The sequence below is a fragment of the Tachypleus tridentatus genome, chromosome 7 (assembly GCF_004210375.1).
Source record: "Tachypleus tridentatus isolate NWPU-2018 chromosome 7, ASM421037v1, whole genome shotgun sequence".
Taxonomy (NCBI): Eukaryota; Metazoa; Arthropoda; class Merostomata; order Xiphosura; family Limulidae; genus Tachypleus; species Tachypleus tridentatus.
In genome coordinates, this window is record NC_134831.1 from 67,604,723 (window position 1) to 67,626,601 (window position 21,879).

The window sequence follows — 21,879 nt, forward strand, 5'->3', positions numbered from 1 at the left end:
ACATAACTCACAGAAATCAGTATTCAGGTGTGTTCTTTTAATATTTGCTTTTTAATCAAGAAATTAATTCATATAATATTAAAAGATGAATTATAATCAAGTTTGATAAAATTTTGATGCAAGTCAACCAAACATGTCGCCATGTTTTAATTCTGAAAAAAACTAAATTACAAATATAAACCTTAAAATGACATAGCTTTTTAAACACATTGTTGGGAAATATTTTGTAATTTATAACTGTTACTTACAAAATGACTAATATGTTTGAATCTCAGAAAAAATTAAATAAAAATACTGTTCTTGTTGCAATTAATTTCTCTAATACTTGAGATATATTTTTGTATTTTATATAGAAAATGAGTAATTTCACTTGGCATTTTTGGTCACTTCTTCCAGTGACTGTTGAAATAGGCAGAACATAAAAAATACTCAGTTTGTTGCAAGTCAACTGCAGTAGTGGTCAAAAATATATAATCAAATCAATTTCTAAATACAGTCATTGCAAGCAGCTGCATTATCAGTGACTTGAAATTTAGAGGTACAGGTTTATTTTTTAATTAGGACTTGACAAAAATGAGTGTGTTTCTGCTCTCAAAAGTGAAATCTATATTTTGAAAAAGTGCTATATTAGTTCATATAGATTGTGTGAAAGAATGAAATTAGATTTATAAGAATAAAGGTGTTTGTCACTATAATAAAAAAAAAAAATGTTTATTTTTTTGTTGTACAGGAGAAAAAAATTATTAAACAGAAATACTGAGACATTAATAATATGCAGTTTTGGACTACTGAAAATTACAATTTTCTTGTTTGCTGACCAGTTCTTATCAACATTATTTTAAATCTGAATTTGCTTACATCTGGAACATTAACTGTTTCTACCAGTCGTTTAAGGCATGGTGTGTAATACCTTGCTACTTGCAAATCCTAATTCTAGCATTGAAGTGTAAAAATATGATTAAAATGGTTTTAAGATAATGTTGCTCTTACAGAATTTTGTAAAGTTCTTGATACAGCCACAACCATTTCTCCATTGTCATCTTTTTTGCATGTCACAAGGTTTTAGTGCATTACATTCAAAATTTAATTAAACTACTATATTTTTATGGTATACCAATAACTGTAGCATAGAAATTTAGATGTAACATTATTAAAATATGGATTATCAAGTTTTAAGCTCTTAATGTTATAAGGAAATATTTTTAAAAATCCTGAATATCCTCTAGTATGAGAATTATGACATTTTTTCACTGGGCATCCACTATTTTTTCTAATTTTGTTTACCGTCTCTTCAAGAATTACAAAGTTATTACTCATTATAATGTTTTCATTGCTCAGCCAAAACATAATTTTCATAGCCTTCAATTTTATTTGGTTACACGACCATCAGACCACTTTTTCTACACTCGCATGTCACATCTTTGGCCAGTACTTCTCTCTATTATATAGTATATTATAATCAATAGAAAACTAAAGTATTAGGCTGTCAAATGACTTCTTATATTATGCTATTTTCTATGCAGAGAATTGTTGATTTCACTTTAAGTTCAGGTTTATTCCCTTCAGTAACACATTGACTTAGGTAAATTATTAATGGCTCTTGTTGCATCCTTAGAAAGCCAAATAATTTGTGATAGTTGTGAGATATTATCTGTTTAATGCATGTTGTTATTCTGTTTTGTTGTCTCATTATTTAATTAAATATCAAATTAGAAGAGAGGTCCAGGTAAGTATTTTAATGTGTATGTTTAATTATTATTTAGAAAGTAACTAAACTGTGAAAAACACAAAGGTTTTTAGATTAGTTAAGGTTAGATTGTGTAAATTTTAATGTAATAAACAATTTTCTCAATGTATTTCATGTTTAATGTAATTTGATGACATAGTGTGAGTTGCATATTCACCAAATGATTTACAACTTATGATGTAAATAGTAGTCAAGCATGGTTCAAAGCACAACAGAACAATAAAATAGATAGATATATACTGTTATGCATTTAAAGCTATTTGAGAAAAACAAATGTAATTTTTTTGTTACAGTTTGAAGTCTTTCCAGCGAGATAAAAAAAATTTTTTTTTTTAGGTGGTTACAAGGTTGGTCAAACTTTTGAAATTAGTTAGGAGTTGTAGAAATTATGCAAATGAAAGATTTCTGACACAAGAAAAGAATTATTAATCTTAACATAAAAATCACTGTATTCAGAAGAGTAAAAAGAAATGGACAAATCTTTAGTAAAAATACTTCATACAAAAAAAATCTGATTTTTTATGTACAAATGACTTGTAATGTCTTCTAAAAGTCTGCCAAATTTTGTAGAGATGTATTAACTGTATGAAAAGTTACATTACAAAGTACGTTGTGAGAGAGTCTAGAGGCTGAGTCTGGAAGAACTAGTGTGGTTTATAGAACATCTGTGGAAAAGTGATAGGATTATTATTGTTTGCTGCCTGCTAATAAATTATTTTGAGCTCAGTAGAACTACATCATTGCAATAGTTGCTGTATAAACAGGTATTTTATTAATGTATGTTTGATGGAGTAACATAAGATAGACGTGGAGGTTGATTTAAACTTAGATTTGGTTTAAGTGGATAAATAATGAGTAATTCCTTAATAAGTAAGTTTGACTGTTACTAGCACTATATGCAGTGACACATACTGTTTTCTTTGTGTTGTTAGAACTTGTATATACTTTTGTACTGCCGCTTCCCCCACCAGACGTTTTGATACCCATGGTGTATAGCTTTCTGCTTAACTACAAACAAACAAAACTTGTGTACCATGATGTTGAAATGTGATTCAGTTTATTACCTGAGAGTTTTGGTAGGGTATTTCAGGGAACAGTAAAACAAGAGCTAAGTTTACAGTAGTGGATGGGTGAAATTATTGTAAGGAAAGTTAAAATACCTTACACTGTGTTCCAGAAAAATGAAACATTCTTAAAGACATTTATTATGTATAATACATTGTTCTGTAATTTCAGACTGCCAAAACTATTCATATGTGAGTTCTGTTTGAAATATATGAAGAGCAAAAGCATTTTAGCAAGGCACATGGTAAGTGAATGTATAAATATTATATTACTTATAACTGATAAATTACTTGGTGTGTTTTTAGTTTTGTTTTTCTATTTTATTTGAGTGAAAATCTTAACCATTTTCATTTTTGGACAGTTCAATGTAATGTGTGTTCTTTGGAAATTGTTTTACTAAATTATGTAAAGTATTTTTGTTTTACTAAAGCAATAAGCTTTAATTTTTCACCCACACTAAATAAGTAAATATTTTTTGCAATATCAAGTTTTCTGGACTGGTTTAAAACATAGAGCACAACCACATTATAAGGCCATCAGCTACAGTGCTTTGTTGAATATACTGCTTTGGTGCCTTGGCTTCCAAAAATGTTAGTGTTATGTGATTTCAGAAGCTAAAGTCATTACACTGTTAACAAATAAGGGGAACAAAGCAGGAAGTCACGAGATGTGACAATAGAGTTAAGATGTGAACGTGATATTGGGATGTTGAGCATTAAGGTAAGAAAAGAATTTGGAAATATGACTTGATTGTCAAAATAGCCAGAAAATATCATCAATATAGCATTTGTAAAGGAGAGGTTTAAAGTTACATAATTTTTTAGGCACTTGCATTCATGGTGGCATACAAGAATTATTGGCTATTGTTGAACCCATTAGGGATTCCATCTATCTGGTCATAAATGATGTTATTAAAGAGGAAATGGTTTAACTTTGTGGAGAACGCATGAATTGAATGAAGGTGACCAGAAAAGGAAGAGAGCTTGACAAGCCAAAGATGAGAGGCTAGATAAGATGCTGTACACATTCACACAACAAAGAACACATGGCATATATACCTTTGTTGAGCACAGTTCTTCAAGCACAAGCAAAGAAATTCTCCAACTAACTAAATGGCAACAGATTTTGAGGCAAGCAACAAGTGGCTATGCAGATTCAAAGATTGTCTGTGTTGGCCAAGTGTTTTAGGTAATCAGCACTCAGCAGTTGAGAAGGATGCCAGTTCATACCCTGAGAAACCATGCAAGATCCTTGAGGTGGTTGTCTACTCTTATGACCATGTTTATAACTGTAATGAGATAGCTCTTTATTTCAAAATGTTGCTCAGTAAGATGCTAGCAAATAAAAATGACAGTGCAGAAACCTTGGATTCAAGCAGGTAAAGACTGGAATAATGATTCTCTTGTGCTGCGACAAAACAGGAAATCACAATCTAAGACCACTTGCAATAGCAAAATATGGAAAACCTCACTGCTTTCATATCAGTATGAAGAATGTGCCATTTATATATATATATATAATAGTTCACTAAATGAACAGTTTTTTGGAACATCACTTTTTTGGGTGATAAAAAACAAAATATATATATCCAGCAAAAAATGCCTCAAGTTTTGAAGGCTGGTTTCATGTTGTTGTTGATCCAGCTATCATAAAAGAAGCTAGAACCAAAACCCTTGCTTTTGCTAGACAACTGTAATGCCCATCCTTGAATAGAAACTTTTGCCTCTAGAAATAGTTTTATCAAGGCTTAATGTCTTCCAACAAACTTCAAAAATGCAGCTACTCAGCCAAGTAATTGTTGCTTGCTTCCTTCAAATGAACTCACTGCAGAGTTTTTAGACAACTCAAAGAACATTGTTAACTTTTTGAAGGAGCTTAGACCTAATAAGGCTATAATCATTGCAGACAGAGCTTGGGAAAGTATTTCCTCAAAATGTATAGAAAGGTGTAAGAAATGGCTGGGTTCTACATTTAACAGTTTTGATAGTGATATGACTTCCTAAGATTCACCCAAAAGGTGATCAATGAAACTGCAAGACAGTATGTGGATTACAATGGCTTTCATACAAGCAATACAGCCATAGCTAGGATAGCAGTATCACTCAGTTTCTGAAAATAGATCATAAATACCCACGAAAAACTCTCAGATGAGAAAATCACGCACTGTCTGAGGCCAAGCGACAGTTAGTAACAACAATAATGATGAAATTTTTAGATAGAAGAGACCACCTTTCCCTGAATTATGTTTGAGTAAACAACTCAAAGAAGCTTTATACCAGATTGAGTGGCAGCCAGTGACTATTGCAGGAATTGTGATGCATATGCAAAAATGTCCTGCATTATGTTCAGACTTTTTCTGTGAATGAGTGAATGCATGTTTGCTTTGTTTCCAAAATATTTAAAAGTTTATGTTCATATTTTATCTGTTCTTTTTTTTAATGTATTTTTTATTTGTAAAAAAAATAAATTGTTTAATTAATTATTTGCTTTAGTAGTCATCTGAATCCATACTTGTTCAGTATGGGTGATTTCTTGACTAGTTGATTATAATGCTCTCCCACCTATATTGCTCTTGGGTAACGTTATAATGAAACTGTACTGTGGTTGTAGTTTGACGTGATTGTGTTTGATTTACTTTTAAATAAAGTTTTTTGTGTGGTAAAGATTAATTCCTCAAAAAGAATATTCATTTTCAGTTATGAAATTTTCTTAGTCAATAGATTTGTTATATGTTTGGGATAAGCACAGCTTACGTTCAGTTGTTTGAAAAATTGACTGTCCTGAACATATTTAAGCTCACATAGTTTATCTCTAGTTGTTTTGAATTTCCATGTTAGAACTAGAATACTATTAGTTTGTAAGTTGTCTTAATATAGAAGTTGTTTGGTTAAATGGGTATTCAGAGAATAAAGTTTTTACTATAATTCATGTAAAAACAAACTTGATAAACAAAATTTCTTTCTTAATTTGATAATTTTTCTTTTAATGATACTGTAACAGTGAATATTTGTGGACATTTTGCAGCACAAATGTACATGGACTCATCCACCTGCTACAGAAATATACAGAAAAGGTGAAATTTCCATATTTGAGGTTGATGGAAATATCAATAAAATCTATTGCCAGAATCTCTGTCTGCTAGCCAAGCTTTTCCTGGACCACAAGACCCTCTATTATGATGTGGAACCATTCCTGTTTTATGTCCTCACCAAAAATAATGACAAAGGCTGCCATCTTGTCGGGTATTTTTCCAAGGTAAGTAAGGCAATAAGACTGACAGAATGTTTCAAAATGTGGTCACCTGCTAGTGAAAAATGGACTTTTAGGCATAAGTGATGCATCAGAATATTTCATGCTTTTTTTTTTTTTTTAACTTTTGTATAATATTTATATTTGTAATTGAATTTACAGTTATGTTTGCTTGTTAATAGCTGCTGTGAAGGATTGAGTGTAACCTTGTGTTTAATTCTAACATAATTGTGAAACGGTATACAAGTTTACCTTTGTTTTAATTGTTTTGATCTTCTTTTGGGTGATTATTTTACAAATCTTTCATTTGTTGAAGTTTTGACAAGTATATTATTTATATTGTAGGTTATGTAATAGTTGTGTTATAGTAGGTTATGTAATAAAATTTCTATCGGGATAATTCATACAGCACTGCTTATTCAGAAAACAGTTGGTCAAATCTAACTACAGACAAGCCCATTTCTATAACTGTGAGCTGACAAGTTACTTAATACATTGTGACTTACAGAGAATAATATTCTCAGTCTTCAGTAGTGATATGGCAATAAGTATGTAGGACTGACAGCCCTTTTCTGTCCACAGTTGGTGTTTTGATTAGTATAAAATAGTTTCGGTAAAGAAACAAAAATAATTTTTCAGACTTGGTTTGTGTGACATTTTGTTTCATACATGTTATTTTTTTATTAACATACAAGTACACCTTTGCAGTGATTTATTTCAAAACCCAACTATCTGTAGTGATTGTACATGTATTGACTAAGTCACAGGGAAAGACTGGGCTCTTAATGGTTGGAAATGTTTAGTATACTTGGAAAATTTTCTGAACATCTTTATGCAGAGTTAATAGTTTTTTATTAAGTGAATAAATTGTGAACAAATTGAAGAATCTGTCAAATGATGGGATAATGTAAGTTAACATTAAGTTGCTTCCTCTGCCTTAGCAAGTTGGCTAAAAGTTATTTAATAAACACTGCTGATATTAATGTTAGCTATAACTATGGCATATGTAGTTTTGAAGTTTTATAATAAGTTAACAAATCAATTTACATACCTATTATATATTAAGATCATAGTATATGCATTCAATTAATATGTGAAGTCATTACTCTGAATAAAAAAAGTAAAAGTTAGGCTGGATTAGTTTCAACAGATATTTTCAGTTGTTTTATTAGCAAAGTAGTCTGTAAACTTGTATAATTTATATTTCAGGAGAAACACTGTCAACAGAGATATAATGTATCCTGTATCATGACCATGCCACAATATCAGAGAATGGGTTATGGCCGACTTCTGATTGATTTCAGTAAGTATCATTGGCAAGGATTTCACAATGTAGAAGAAGCAGAGTAGAATATTACTTTATCACTATTTTTAACATAAGCACTTTGGTTTTATTTACTAAACTTTAGTCCCAAATATCGAGTGTTTAGATAATAAAGGAAATGGATCTGTGTTAATGTGAATTGGCTTAATGTCCCTTTGTATAACAACTATTAACTATTGTTATTTAGCTTCTCCACTCCTACAGTTTGGTGTGTAATTGATTAAGTACAAAATCTGTTTATGGTGTGAGCTTCTACAATTTTTTTTTACTTGTTTAAAAGAACGGTTACCTATAAGGTGAGAATTTGAAAAAGTGATGACAAAAAGAATAAAATGGATGTTGTTTCACTTCAAAAGAAGCTGCAAAAGTTTATATTTGGAGGAATTAACTTGTTTTGTGTGTGTGTGTCTATTGAACCTCTTTTAGGCCCACTGTATAGTTTTTCTCAATTTAAAAAAACTTTTCAATTTGTATCAATTTTTTAATATAAGCACATGTTTGAAAAAGATTCAGTATATCTGTTTTCATAATCATGAGATTTGATATATATTACAAGACAATGTTCTTTACAACCTGCACTGTTTTGTCATAAAAATGTTGTTTGTGCTGAGGTTTCAATGTCTTGTATTTTATGATGAGAACGTGTATATTATGTAAAAGATAACCACTTATAGTATATACATTAATCTTATGTGCAAATTGTATATCGTCCAATTAAATTCAACTTATTCAGCAGAACCAATTCTATAATTTAAAAATTCTCTAGAAGAAATTATATATTAGTTTAATAAGCAGGTTTTAAAATAATTTGATCTTATGGCCTGTAATTGTAGTTAGTAGTGGAAAGCAAAATGAATCTTACTTTAACCATAAAAGATACACTTCAAGGTTAAATCATGTTTTTCAATAGTCTTTTATTATTATTTATAACATATTTTTGTGTGTTTCAGGTTACCTTCTTTCAAGAAAAGAAAATTTGGCAGGAACTCCTGAGAAACCATTATCAGATCTTGGATATATAAGTTACAAATCATATTGGAAAAGTGTAATTCTAGAATACTTGTATAATTACCAGGATAAAAAGATCACTATAACAAGTGAGTTTTTCACATACAGTGTTTGATACCAGTTTATATGGATCCTGTTGGTTTTTATAGTACATGCTTAATATTGTCTATATTATTTGGTTTGTTTGGTATTCTGATTTATCATTTTTGTTTATGTATATGTGTAATTATGTTATTTTTTGGATTTTATTTCTTACACATTGTTATATAAGGAGAATTTTATTATTAATTAATATATCTACAATATCTATGAAAATTGTTTTCCTTCTGCAGTAAATCTGTAGTAAATATCCCTTCCTTAACCCATGATCTCATATTCAAAATACAGTCTGGTGGTTAGGGTACTCAACCCATAATCAGTGGATCATGGGTTTAGATCTTTCACCCATGAGGGCATTACATTGTTATGGTAAATCCCACTATTTTTGTTAAAAAATATACCAAGAGTTGGCAGTGGGTGATGTTGACAAGCTGCCTTCTTTCTAGTCTTTTACTGCTATATTAGGGATGGCTAGCACTGATAGACCTTGAATAATTTTTATGCAAAATTCGAAATAAATGATGTACAAAAATAATCAAAAATGCATAAAAAGATGTACATGCCTTAGTTTTACCTATTGTGTGTCTCTCATGAGGCTCCCAAAATAATTTTAAGGAGAAATGCTTATGATTATTGTTATTTCTTCTAATTTATTTCTGACATATTTAAAATTTTCCTTTTTAAAATGAGATGAGTGGTGGATTTTATATTTAATCTTGGACATTTCCAAGGAAACCATTATTATCAAAAACATTATAAATCAATAAAAGGGTATTAATTTAACTTGTACATTAAACTCATTGTCAACATGAGATTCAGAATTCACCTGTAATTTCCAAGCTGTTCCCCAGTGGGTCAGCAGTAAGTGTCAAGACTTAGAAGGTTAACATTGTGATACAGTTTCTCTCAGTGGATGGATTGCCCATTGTGTGGCTTTGCATTAAGAAAACGTCACCAACACAAACATTCCCAAGGCTACTGAATGTAGAGACAAGTGGCATAGTTTGTTGTTATTTTTAATAAGTAAGTATGTTAAAAACTTGTGCTCGTTTCAAGTCACTTAATACATATTTAACATGTACTGTCTGTTAAAAAAATTGTCTAATTTCACTGATGTTTAGGAAATGGTGTTTCACTTTTTATTTTTAATTAAGTGTGGATGTAAAACATTATGTTAATTTCAATCCAAATTATATGTAAACTAATTGGTATTGTCTGTTAAAAGGTATATCCAAAGCTACTGGCTTGAACCCACATGACATAGCCACAACACTTCAGTGTCTAGACATGATCAAGATTGGAGAAAATGAAAGGTAACAAAAGAAAAACCTACCAAGTTGTGGTTTGTGATTCTTGTTATTCTTCATATGTGAACAAAGAAGAGTATTGAATATTGAAAAACAAATGTTTAGGATTTAGTAAATCATATTTTTACGTAAAATGTTTCAGAGCATTTTCTTTGAAGTAACTTAGTAGATATAATTTTCAGCATGATTTTAGTTTATATCAGACTAAATAAAATATACTATTAGTTTAGTTTAGTAACAGATGTTTTAATATGCTCTTTTGTTGCTGGTGAATTAATATAGCATTACTGGTGTTGCTGTTTCATAAGTGTGACAGAAAGTTAAATTATGGTGATAGACTGACGTGTTATAAGATAGTAGGAGAAACCCAAACCTTGTTTAGAGATGACTCGGCAAGTAATCATTTTAATTCAGTGTCAAAAATGTTCACAAATTTAACCAGAGGTATCAGTGCAAAAAACATTCTAACAAGTATGTGTTTTAAAGTTAATTTTAGCTACAAAAATGATACAAAGTTAATGAACAGTATTTAACATAAGAACTGTTATAATTTTAATATAATAATATCAGTATGATTCAGCTTCTCATTTGATTTTACTTTGTTTCTGCAACTTGAGTAATGAGATCTTACTTTTAGAAGTTTTAATGTCACCAATGAAGTGCATACAGTGCAAAACAACTGTTTTGTTTTTTAATTATACATTGCAAAAAAGTAAAAATTTGTGGAAAATAAAGCAGCAACAGTAATATTTAGCAAGTGCATCAGCTTGTGCATCTAAAACAGTAATCTATTACACAATAAAACTTGCAATATAATTACTTTCACATTAAAGTTTTGGTTATGGGGCTGAGTGTATTGTAGCTAATATATAACCATTATATTTTATAATATACATATATTTTCACAAAAATTTGCAGATTATCAGTAACCATTACCAGGTGTTTTTCCCTTTAGAATGTTAACTATCCAACATGCAAAGTAATTTTGATTTTAAGATTAAAAAATTAGGAAATCAGAAATACCATATTTTTATTCTAGAATTGCTGCAAATTGTAACAGGAAATCACAAACATTTATTCTAAATAACTCGCATCTCATAACAGTATATCTGATTTTGTATTTGTTAATTTCTTCTTTTATTGACTGTGTCTAACTAATAATCTAGTTGTAAGTGATGCAGCTGATGTTACTCTACTGAATAGCATAAAACTGACACAAGGTACAGATATTTTACTCTTCTTAGGTTTAGTACTAATGTCCCAGTATTTTGTAAAACAATCACATTTTGGTTACCATACAGTACATTTGTATATCTGTTATTACTATTTTCAAATATTTTTTTAACTTTCAAATATATTTTTTAAAAGAGCATTTAATAAAATATATGCAGAAAACAATAATCTTTGCTACTTAGTGTTTCTAATTTTTTTGTATTCTTGCATCATACTTGCTAAGCCTCGTAACGTTTTACATGTAAAAGATGTAAAAAAATTATAAATTACAATATTGTTACCACAGAATTCCACTGTAAGTTATTGGGCTTCATAAGCTATATGTCTAAAAAATCTCATTTCCTATTGGCTTATCACCATTGTTCAAAACTGCATAAATACTTTAGAAAGGCTGACAGAAATATGCAGTTCAAAATAGATAGATGTAGTAATTTAACAGCGAATAAAAAATGTAGGAGGTTGTTATTACATATTGTAGCTTGTTAGTATTTCATGATTTGAGTTTCTAATTCAGTAAGAACTGTATACTTTACATTTTATGACTCCCACAATACAATGTGAGCAATACAGAGGACGATGTATCATATGACACAAAACATAAGTATTTAGCTTTTTTAAATTTAATTTGAGCTACAAAAATTGAGTAATGTATAACACTAAATTGTTTATTACAAACTACAGTTTGATTCTAAATTTATTGGTGTACGTTCATAAAATAATAGTTTCATAAAAGTTTGGACCTAAGTCTACAGAACATGATGACATGCTTTAACTCAGACCCTTATGGAAAGGATTAAACAGTCTTGACATATAAATTTACTTTTTAAGTGATTGCAAGGTAAGAAAAATAATTATTAGATAAGAGAGATTCATTTTGTGTCTTAGCTTAAATTCTGGAAGAAATCATTGATTTTGTTACGTAATGTGATGAAGTGAGTAGTAGCTTCTCAGTATTCTGGATACAGGTTCTCAAATGGTATAAAAATAATAATAGCCTTAGCTGGTGGTTTAAGCATTGTAGTGGACACAAACTGCATGTGGATGTCTACACACCAAAACTAAAGTTTGTGTCATGGGAATAGTATTCCCAAAATTTATTTAGTTTTCAGTTAATATTGTGTTTAAAATACTTTAATAATTAGTTACATTTTACCTATTACAAAAGGTATATGCAGAAACATTCATATTAGTTGTAATGTGGAAGTCAGAGTACGAGATGGATGTAAGATAAAACTACCATGTATGTTTTTCAGTGCATTTCTTGTTCAGAGAATATCATTCAAACTCTTACTTTTAACGAATGTATAAAGGGTGCTAATTGTCTGTCAGACCTTATAGCTTATAAAATATGGCAAACAGCTGTAATTGCTACTGGCGAGATATTTAATGTTTATTTCTCACTACGAACACAGATTATTTGTTGACAGGCCAGTCCTCAATGTCAACAAAAGTATGCTTGACCAGCACATGGCCAAAGTCCAAAAAAACCAAAATAAGCGGATTGCACTAGACCCTGAATGTTTGCGATGGACACCACTTGTTAGCTGTCCAACTCAGGATGATGAACAGGTACGTAAAATTGTAATTAATTATTTGTTCTTAAATCTACATAAATTTGATTAATGATAAAATAGTATACAGTATAAAACTGTGGTGCTTAAAGAAGTTATAGACTTCACACCTAATTTGATGAACATAAAAGATAATGGTGTCTTAATGCTAACTTTTATGTGCTGGATGTATTTGTCAGTACTTATGAAAACAATCAATATTCCAAAGATTTCTTAAAATAGCTTGTGAATCTCGATTGACACTTCATATTGTAGCTTTTAGAAGTAAAAGTAATTTGGTGTGAAATAATAAAGCTAATTTTAATTTTGAACTTTTATTTAATTTTATTTGTGTTTCTTAAAATAATCTTAAAAGAAAAGGTAATATTTTGTATGTTATGAAATGACTGGATTAGCCACATAAAGAACTTTTGTTTATGGTCAGTTTCATTAAATTCTGTGTAAATAGTCATGGAAATTACAACACAGTTATATTTTCTATCCCAAAATTTTAAGAACCTTTTCAAAAAGTATTTAAAATGTTTGGTCAAAAGGAAAAACAGCTAAAATACACTTGGGTTAACTGGCTATAATGACATCAGTTTCAAATGAAGTTGCAGTTTCATAACATAGTAGATAATTTATCTTTAATTTCTTGCAATCTATTGTTTGTTGCTTGAAGCTATAACCTCGTGATATGCAAACAGTACTTATTATTAGAACCTGAGTAAGAACAATAGAATATAAGCAGATAATCTTTTGAGACATGTAGGTACAAGCATTCATTACGTTTAAGGTATGGACTTGTTTCAAGCATTAGCAAGGTTCATCCAACATTTGCTTAAAATTAGACTCCTGTTTCTTTCCTTTGAAAAAATGTGGGCCAGTTAAATTTTTTGAAAAATGAATAGAATGAGATGAATTTGTAACTGATTATACAAAAGGCCATTGGAAAATGATGAACATTTAGGATGCAGACCTTACTTTATCCTTGCAAATGCTCTTGACAATTTTACCTAATGCAAAGTCTGTAAGTGCAATAGTTTAACAAGTGGTTATGGATTTTGTGGTCTGTTGATAACCATATCACAGAATTTGAAAATTATGACAGTGTAAGCAGGCAGGTGAGTATCTTGATTGTGAAAGCATTGTATCAGCTCTTCAATATTGTGTTATGAGTATCTTAATATGGGGTGTATGGGCTTGAAACGATATTCAAACCATTTGTATGTTTAAATGACCATGGATTTCGAAATATTGTGAATGAACATGTTTCAATAGCAATGGTGGATATTTTGGTTAGAAGACCTTTCTGTTTCTCTATTGGGGTAATTCTGTCAGCTGCAAATCATAGACAGTAAATTAAAACAAGTATCAGTTTCAGTAGATAGCATGCCCAGATCTTATTCCTGTAGAACACCATTTGGTCCACATGGATATTATATTAAAATGTTTGACATTAGCCTACCATTTATCATGAATTGGCCAAGTTCATGAAATAGCAGTGGAGACAGATTGCACAAAACACTTGATGAGATCCTGCTAGTAACATGCTCTAAAGAATAGTAATTCAGGTCATGAGTGATTCTGCACCATGTTAAGAATTGTCAGGATCCACCCTTCTCTCATCTGACTGGTAGATACTTTTGAATTTATTTATTTAACTCAAATTGTATTTCCATAATATTTTTATTTGTGTGATACATATCTGCAAAAGTATTTGAAAAAATTCATGAAAATAATGATCCTTAGTGTCACTTAAAGTATTTCACACTAATTGAATACTTGTGTATTGTTATGTTCATTACTGAATAACAACTTTTATGTTTATAAAAACACTTTGGAAATCTAATTTGTTTAAATTAAGAAAAAATACTAAAATAATTAAGGAAAATTAATTTGTAATTACTATAAGTTTTTTTTTGTTTTTTTTTTAGATGTTAGGGTAGAGAAAATAACAAAATATAGAATTTTACAAAAAATAACCAATTCAATTTAAATATGAAATTTGAAAATTTTCAGGTGAATAAAAGTATTTTTAATCTTGACATGAAAATCACTCTGCACTTGGACTAGTAAACAAAACTACTTGGCAAGTCTTTATTTAAAATGCTTAATTAAAAAACCTGATTTTTTTGTATACAAAAATCACATAATGTTTAATGAAAGTCTGCCAAAAATGTGAAAAGACAAACATACTACATTAAAAGTTATAGTACGGACACTGTAACAAGTACAAAATAGTTACAAACTTGGTTTTATTCATTGAATCACTTATGGAAAGAGTCAACAAATCTTATTTCTTCTCTCAACAGTTTGTATAAACGATACATGCAGGGACATGCAACCAAAATTAAAAGACCAAATAATTTGGTTATTGGCATAATATATGTAACATGCAAATGGCATAATTATTAGTTTAATTTACCCCTTACTTTAACTGAAGAATATCTATATATGCAAAAACGGCTTGTTTGGGTTGAGAAAATATTTTACATAGAAGAGCCGTTTTTGCATATATATTTCTCTACAAGTGGGTTTTCTCAACATCACTAAAGAATATCTAGTTTAAAAGTGTGATATTACAACCGTCTCAAGTTTGTCATTGTTTTTTAACTTACAGTAATCTGAACAGTGTAAACATTAGAATATAATCAAATTAAGCTGGTTATTTTGTTAGTAATATAGTCAGTTTAAGTTATTTTGCTCTTGGTACAAATTTTAGTGCCTGTGCTACACTCAGGGTTTTGAACACCCATGTACCTTCGTCTTGTCTTACCACAAAATCCATACTTTTGGGGTCCATGCTGCTTTGTACTATTTAATGCATCACACACTTTGAACTATAGCTATGCAAGCTTATTCCATTCTTTACTGACATTAGCTACCTAGGCAGTGATTACTGCTGACAAATTGTCTATTTTTGGTTTGCAGTTCTAAATTAAGGATATCTTTGCCTAAACTCTGGGATATCTTATTTTTTTTCAGTACGAGTTTTTGTATTTTTAAAAAATAAATGATACAAGCACATATAAATGACCTATGATGCATCAAAGAGACTGGAATACTAGGTTTAAAATATTTTTGTGGGACATGTGGATCATGTTAGTTCTGTACAAGCATATGCCCAACAACAACTAAAGGATTAAGTGATTTTTTTTAATGTGTATCATTAATTATTCTTAATTTTGTGTAAATGTGTGGAAATTTATTCTCCAGTTTTCTCATTTACACATAAGAAACTTGTAGGTTCTGAAGTTACCTATGAAAAGTTATTTGTATGTAAAAATGTTAAGTTATAAATAGTTTTTGGGCTGTAGTTTCCTATCATAAGATCAGAGTAGCATTATAGATCTAATTTAAGTCCACCTTTTGTAACATTTTGGTGAATTTCATTTGCCTCATAAATAAGCATAGTGTGCTATTACCTGTTTTTGTGTGGTGAAAAATAAAATTGTGAAAGTCTACTTTTTTCAGTTTAGTACTTATGAAATGTATATTTTGTTGTTGTTTGAGTTTTAAATAATTTTTATATTAAAAAAGAATGAAGAGAATGCAACATTATGGAAAAGAGAAGAACAGGAGGATATGGAAAATTCATCTTGTGCTGGTAGTTTAATAAGCCTGTTTAGTCCGCATAAGAAGCAGAACAGAGTTAAACGAAAGCAGTTACTTAAACGTAAGCGAAAATATAAGAAAGAGCATCTTGGATTATCAAAACATTTTGTGGAGTCTGGTGATGAAATAGAACCAAAGAAGAAGAAACTGAAAACTGGACATTTAGAAAGTACCAGCAGGAATGTTTACAGTGAAGGAAGAAATAATGGGACCTGTAAAGCAAAGAAAACGAAGAATAAGAAAACCAAAATTAGATTGTTAAAAGGATTGTCTGTGTACAACAAAGGTAGATCTTTTAGTTGTCGGGAATCAGTATAATAGTAATAGTACATGCTTAAGTGTGTGTTTATATATATCTGCTGTTCCTTGAAAGGTTGTGTAATTATTAAATGGAAGTTGCACAGATCATATTGTAAGTTTAAAATTTGACAGAAGCAGGTAGTTGCATACAATTCTACGTATGTATAAAGTATCACATGTGGAAAGGGTCTAAACTTTGTATTATACAGTTATAAAGGGGATGCCACAAAGGTATTAAATTCCATAATTTATTCCATTGTATCCAAAACAAAAAGCTTAAGAAACAATAGACTGTATAATATTTTGTGCTGGGAAAGTTTACAGTTATGAAGTTTGTGTAATTTCAAAAATATGAGGGTTGCATTTGTGGCTGTTTGTATAACTATAGTGAAAATATTAAACTAGATTTACATCAGTTTACTTAAGTAACTAATAATCTGCTCTTCACTGTAGATAAACTGGAGAAGAAACAAAAGCAGATTGAAAGCTCAAACAGAAAAAAGAATGATATACAGAGGAAGAAGAGACCCTGTGGTACTCTAGATACCACATTTGATAACTTTACAGATTCTACTTCTCAGCTAGATGTGGACTGTGGCACTACAGACGAGACTGAGAATGGATCAGCTCCACCAGTCCTAACACCAGCCATACCCATGGAAGCTGAAAACATATCTTCTCTTCATGAGAAGGATTTGCCTCGTGAAGCAGATCCTGCTCCACCTGTGTTACAAGCATCTGTTGTGACTTCTTCTCATTCCCATAAATTTTGGGGCAGGAAAAGGCGAGGTTGGCCGAAAGGGTTAAGAAGAAAATCAAGTCATAAAAGAGTACGAAAGGTGAGATTACTACAACTTCATTTTTTATGCTTATATTTGTATCTCATTCCATATTGATTTCTTGTAATTACAAATTATTTAGAATGTACTGGAATTCATTGCAGTGAATGAACTACAGTCTAAGGGAACTTTGTGAATTATTCCACAAGTTTCAGTGTTTTTAATTTTTATTGTCTGTCATGGTGAACACAGAAGTATAAAGGTTCTTACTTCTTATGTTTGCCTGTTGCTAATCTAACAAGTGTACTTTAGTTTTGAAGATAAAACAGAATTGGTCTTTCTGCTACATTGATGTCATTATCACTTGATGAAATGGTACAACAGCAAACGTATTCTCGGGCTTGACAATTTTCTACAAGATGTCCTTGGATGACTTAGTGAGAAGTTTGCATATCTTGCATGCAGTACACACTACTTAATTATCTTTGCTGTATTAGATGTTTTATTTTATCTATAGTTATCTATAAGTTCTTTTTGCCATGCTGCAAAGTTTTAAGTGGGGAGGAAAGGGGAACATTTTAGCACTGCTCATAATTACTTTCAGTGTAGCATCTAAAAGTTAAAAAGTCAAACGAATTAGTAATTGAAATGGCTATGGTGTTATGGGTATATAATTGTGTTTTGTTTTGTTTTTTATGCTAGGTGTGCAAAATAATGACAACAGAAAATCATGGAAAGGAAAGTAAAGAAAGTCATGAGATGGAAGCAGATGAAAGAACTAAGGTTAAAAGTAATGAAAGCCTTACTGATGTAAGTGGTGTGGGAAACAATCACAGCAATAGTGAAGGAAGCACATTTAACCTCAACAACACTAGTAACAATGATGATGAAATAGTCAGTCTGGATAGTAAGGAAACAGAACTTGCTGACAAGGAAACAGAAAATCAGAAAAATAAAGAAATACCTAAAATATCTTCTCTTGATAAATCTGAGTTAACAGTAGTTGAGACTCAAAAAACAGAATTTGATATTCTGCTGAAGAACCTGAACCTTTCCAAGAATCACTAAAGCTTGGCTTCGAAAGAGTCACTACAGAACTTCATGAGAAGGATAAGTTAATGATTCACTTGGAACAAAAAACAAATGAAGACACCATTCAGTCTGAGACAAAGCTGGTCTTCTCTCTACAACCAAAGATAGTCTTAGGGGATGTAAATGAAACTGGTAATAGTAGTTCTAGTAAAAATACAACAGATGAAATTGAACAGGTGTTGGATTCTTCATTAGCTACAACAGAAGTTGCCAGCAGCAATATGGAACCTTTATCAAATATCAGCGTATCACTTTCTCCAACTTCACATTCCTGGATGAATTCTAATCCTGACAAAACAATGTCAAATTCTAATATATCTGATTCTTTACTTGTTGCTACCTTAGGTACAGGATTTGAAAGTTTCTCAGAATCTTCCTCAACTTTCTTTGGTTCCTCATCACACACCTCTGATCAGCCAATTTCAGAAGCAGAGAATGCAAATCAAGAATGTAACCAAGACCTTGATGCTGCTGAATCCATTTCAAACTTTTTATTTACTGATACTTCACATACATTTGATCAGACCATGTCAGAGATGGAATGTTCAGGTGTGAAAGCTCAGCAGGACTGTCAGACTGTGGTTGGTGCTGATCCCAACTTTCCACAGTCCAGCGAGTCTAGCATTATGCCACAGTCGTGTTCTGAAAGATGGATTGTATCACAGCAGGAAATAGCCAGTATTGGAATTTATAATTCTCACTCTCCAAAGAGCAGCAACCCGTACAGTCCTGTTGATATGGACAAGACCTTCAATAATGAGCCTTCAACAACTGTCAGTAACAACGAACACACCTCTCATCAAATAACTACTTTACAGTCATACCCTAGCTACTCTGAGATAATTTCTCAGCCTGCTACTACCTCTCAGTCCTATGTTAGCTGTTTAGAACCTGCTGTAACTTCCCAGTCATATACTGGTTGTGTAGAACCTGGTGAGGTTACTGCTCAGTCTGTAAGCACTTCTCCTCCTTTTCATGGCTGTGTACAACCTGGAGATCTTTCAATAGAGCCTGTAACTATTTCTCAGTCTTTTACTGGTTGTGAACAACCTGGAGACATTAATGTGGAACCTGTAGCCACCTGCAAGTCCTACCCTAACTGTGTTCAACCTAAAGAAATTTCTGTGGAGCCTGTAACCACATCCGAATCGTATGTGAGCTGTCTACAATCTGGAGAACTTTCTGTAGAGCCTGTAACTACATCCCAATCGTATGTGAGCTGTCTACAATCTGGAGAACTTTCTGTAGAGCCTGTAACTACATCCCAATCGTATGTGAGCTGTCTACAATCTGGAGAACTTTCTATAGAGCCTGTAACTACATCCCAGTCTTATGTGAGCTGTCTACAATCTGGGGATCTTTCTGTAGGGCCTGTAACCACATCCCAGTCGTACGTTGGCTGTCTAGAATCTGAGGAGCTTTCTGTTGAGCCTGTAACCACATCCCAGTCGTATGTTGGCTGTCTACAATCTGAGGAGCTTTCTGTTGAGCCTGTAACCACATCTGAATCATTTGTCAGCTGTTTACAATCTGGAGAAAGTCTTACTCCATCTGTTACTTCTTCTCATTCTTACTCCAGTTTTGAAAAACCTGGAAACATTACCACTCAGTCCTCCCATGGCTGTATACAACCTGATGAGTATATTGCTCAAACTGTTACAAGTTCACAAACCTTCTCCGATGCACCAGCACAGAAAATGCATGTTTCAACACCAACTGGAAAACAACTTTTTCAACACGTTGAAAGTTTTAATAGTGGAAAGTCATCTTCCAAAAGTGTTACTCTCTCTAATCGGTCAGAAAAACAGAATGCTGCTAAACATAAGGAACAGGTGAATAAGTCTGAAGAACCAACTAGTACAAGTGCATCTGGGGTGCAGAACAGTGTTAATGTCAGCAATACCTCAGTTTCTAGTGTCTTGGTACAAGCTTCCCCCACAAACCTTGTGAATGTAACAGGCACAAATCCGTCAGTTTCTTATGTATTAAATGTCCCAGTAGCTGCTATGATTCAATCTCAGCAGGCAGAACAACAAAACTTGGCTAGAAATGTGGGTCAGCAGTTTGTACTAAATAACTCAAACCTTCCTGTGTCTACATCAGTTCCTGTGGGGTTTCAGTTGCAGTCTGCTACTACTGCTTCAAACACTATGCAGGGAAATACAGCTTGTAATCTAGCCAAACTTCACCAGCTCACCAGCTACATTATAGATGTTGTTCCCACTTACAACAGTACTATGACACCACCTCCTACCATGGCACTATCTTCATCTGAAGTTAACCTTGCCTCACCATCTCAACGATGTCTGACTCCTATGATCCCTAGCCTTCCTTCTCCCAGTCCTAGTCATGACTTTGGTAAATATAATCATGCTTATCACCCTCGGCCACTGCAGCATAATCCACCACTTGTAGCAAGCTATCAGGCACTAAATGGTGTTGGATACCATATGCAACAAGCTCCACCCCCTGCAACTGCCACAGCCATGGTCAATACTACAGGGTACATAATTAACCCAAACCAGCTGCAAGCTGCTGCTCTACCTATGAGTATGGTAAATGTCAATATGCACCCACAACACCAGTTCCAAGAGGCTAGGTCTCAGAATGCCCTTTACTCATACGCATACCAGTTTAATGGGAGACTTCCCTCTCAGACCCTCAACCCCTTAATGAGACGATGATGAAGACAAAAAATTGTTGAATGGGATGTAACAGTGGACTTCACAGCAAGAAAATACATGTAAGCTTTTTCAAATATGTACCAAAATCAGACCAGTTTCATTTTTTGTTTATTTTCACTCACTCATTGTACATATGGGTTTCCAACTGATGTTACACTCAGCTTTTGTCAGTTAGCATCATGTAAATAAGAGGGCAATTCCTGTGTAGCAGATGTAATTGTTACTTTGAGATCATCATTTTCCATTTGTAAATAACAGGAGGAGGAGGAACAAATAACATAGTAACTTTGTTGTTCAGCATTATCCAGGTTTCATCCTCTTGCTACTAGTTTAGTTTCTAGAGGTCTAAGTATTGCTCTCTCATTTTTTTAAATAGTAAATATTTTCTGATACTCCTTTACAGTAGTATTGTTCTTTAAAGTATGTAGTAACATATTTCAGGCAACTTTAACAGATGTTAAACCTCTAAGTCTGCCTGGATGGAGAATTTATTAACTATGTTTTTTGCAGTGTATGTGTTAGGGTTTATTGTAATATTGATGTTTTAACTGTTCACTTATTGTACAAAAACTGACATTAATAATTGTGCAAGGGTTATTGTTGCATTGGTACTTCGACTCTGTTGGTTACTTTTTTCAAGAACTTGTAACGTTTAACATGCAAAGATAGTCAGGGCCACCTCTCATTAAAAGAAGCTTATGTTAATTGTCACTGGTCTAGTTATATAATTTATGAAGTAGAAAGAAACATTTTATTTGGCAAAAAACAAGGTGTACACAGTGTTTTACAGGGAATAAATGTGAATTTGCACTGACCCTCCTGTT

General features: G+C 31.8%; 1 protein-coding gene across 6 annotated transcripts in view; it reads left to right on the forward strand.

The window, feature by feature from the left end:
• Positions 1-21,870, forward strand: part of LOC143255886 (histone acetyltransferase KAT6A-like) — a 78,424-nt gene extending 56,554 nt beyond the window's left edge. For 4 of the 6 annotated variants that reach the window (XM_076512243.1, XM_076512246.1, XM_076512244.1 and 1 more), the window contains exons 12-20: positions 2,984-3,056; positions 5,837-6,067; positions 7,271-7,364; positions 8,336-8,482; positions 9,718-9,805; positions 12,445-12,601; positions 16,126-16,486; positions 16,954-17,339; positions 17,982-21,870. In XM_076512243.1, the coding sequence (XP_076368358.1) occupies positions 2,984-3,056; positions 5,837-6,067; positions 7,271-7,364; positions 8,336-8,482; positions 9,718-9,805; positions 12,445-12,601; positions 16,126-16,486; positions 16,954-17,339; positions 17,982-18,347 (1,903 nt within the window). In that variant the 3' untranslated portion in view covers positions 18,348-21,870. The remainder of the gene's footprint in view (positions 1-2,983; positions 3,057-5,836; positions 6,068-7,270; positions 7,365-8,335; positions 8,483-9,717; positions 9,806-12,444; positions 12,602-16,125; positions 16,487-16,953; positions 17,340-17,981) is intronic. The other 2 variants (XM_076512245.1, XM_076512248.1) reach the window with 1 other exon arrangement.
• Positions 21,871-21,879: the final 9 nt, after the last annotated feature.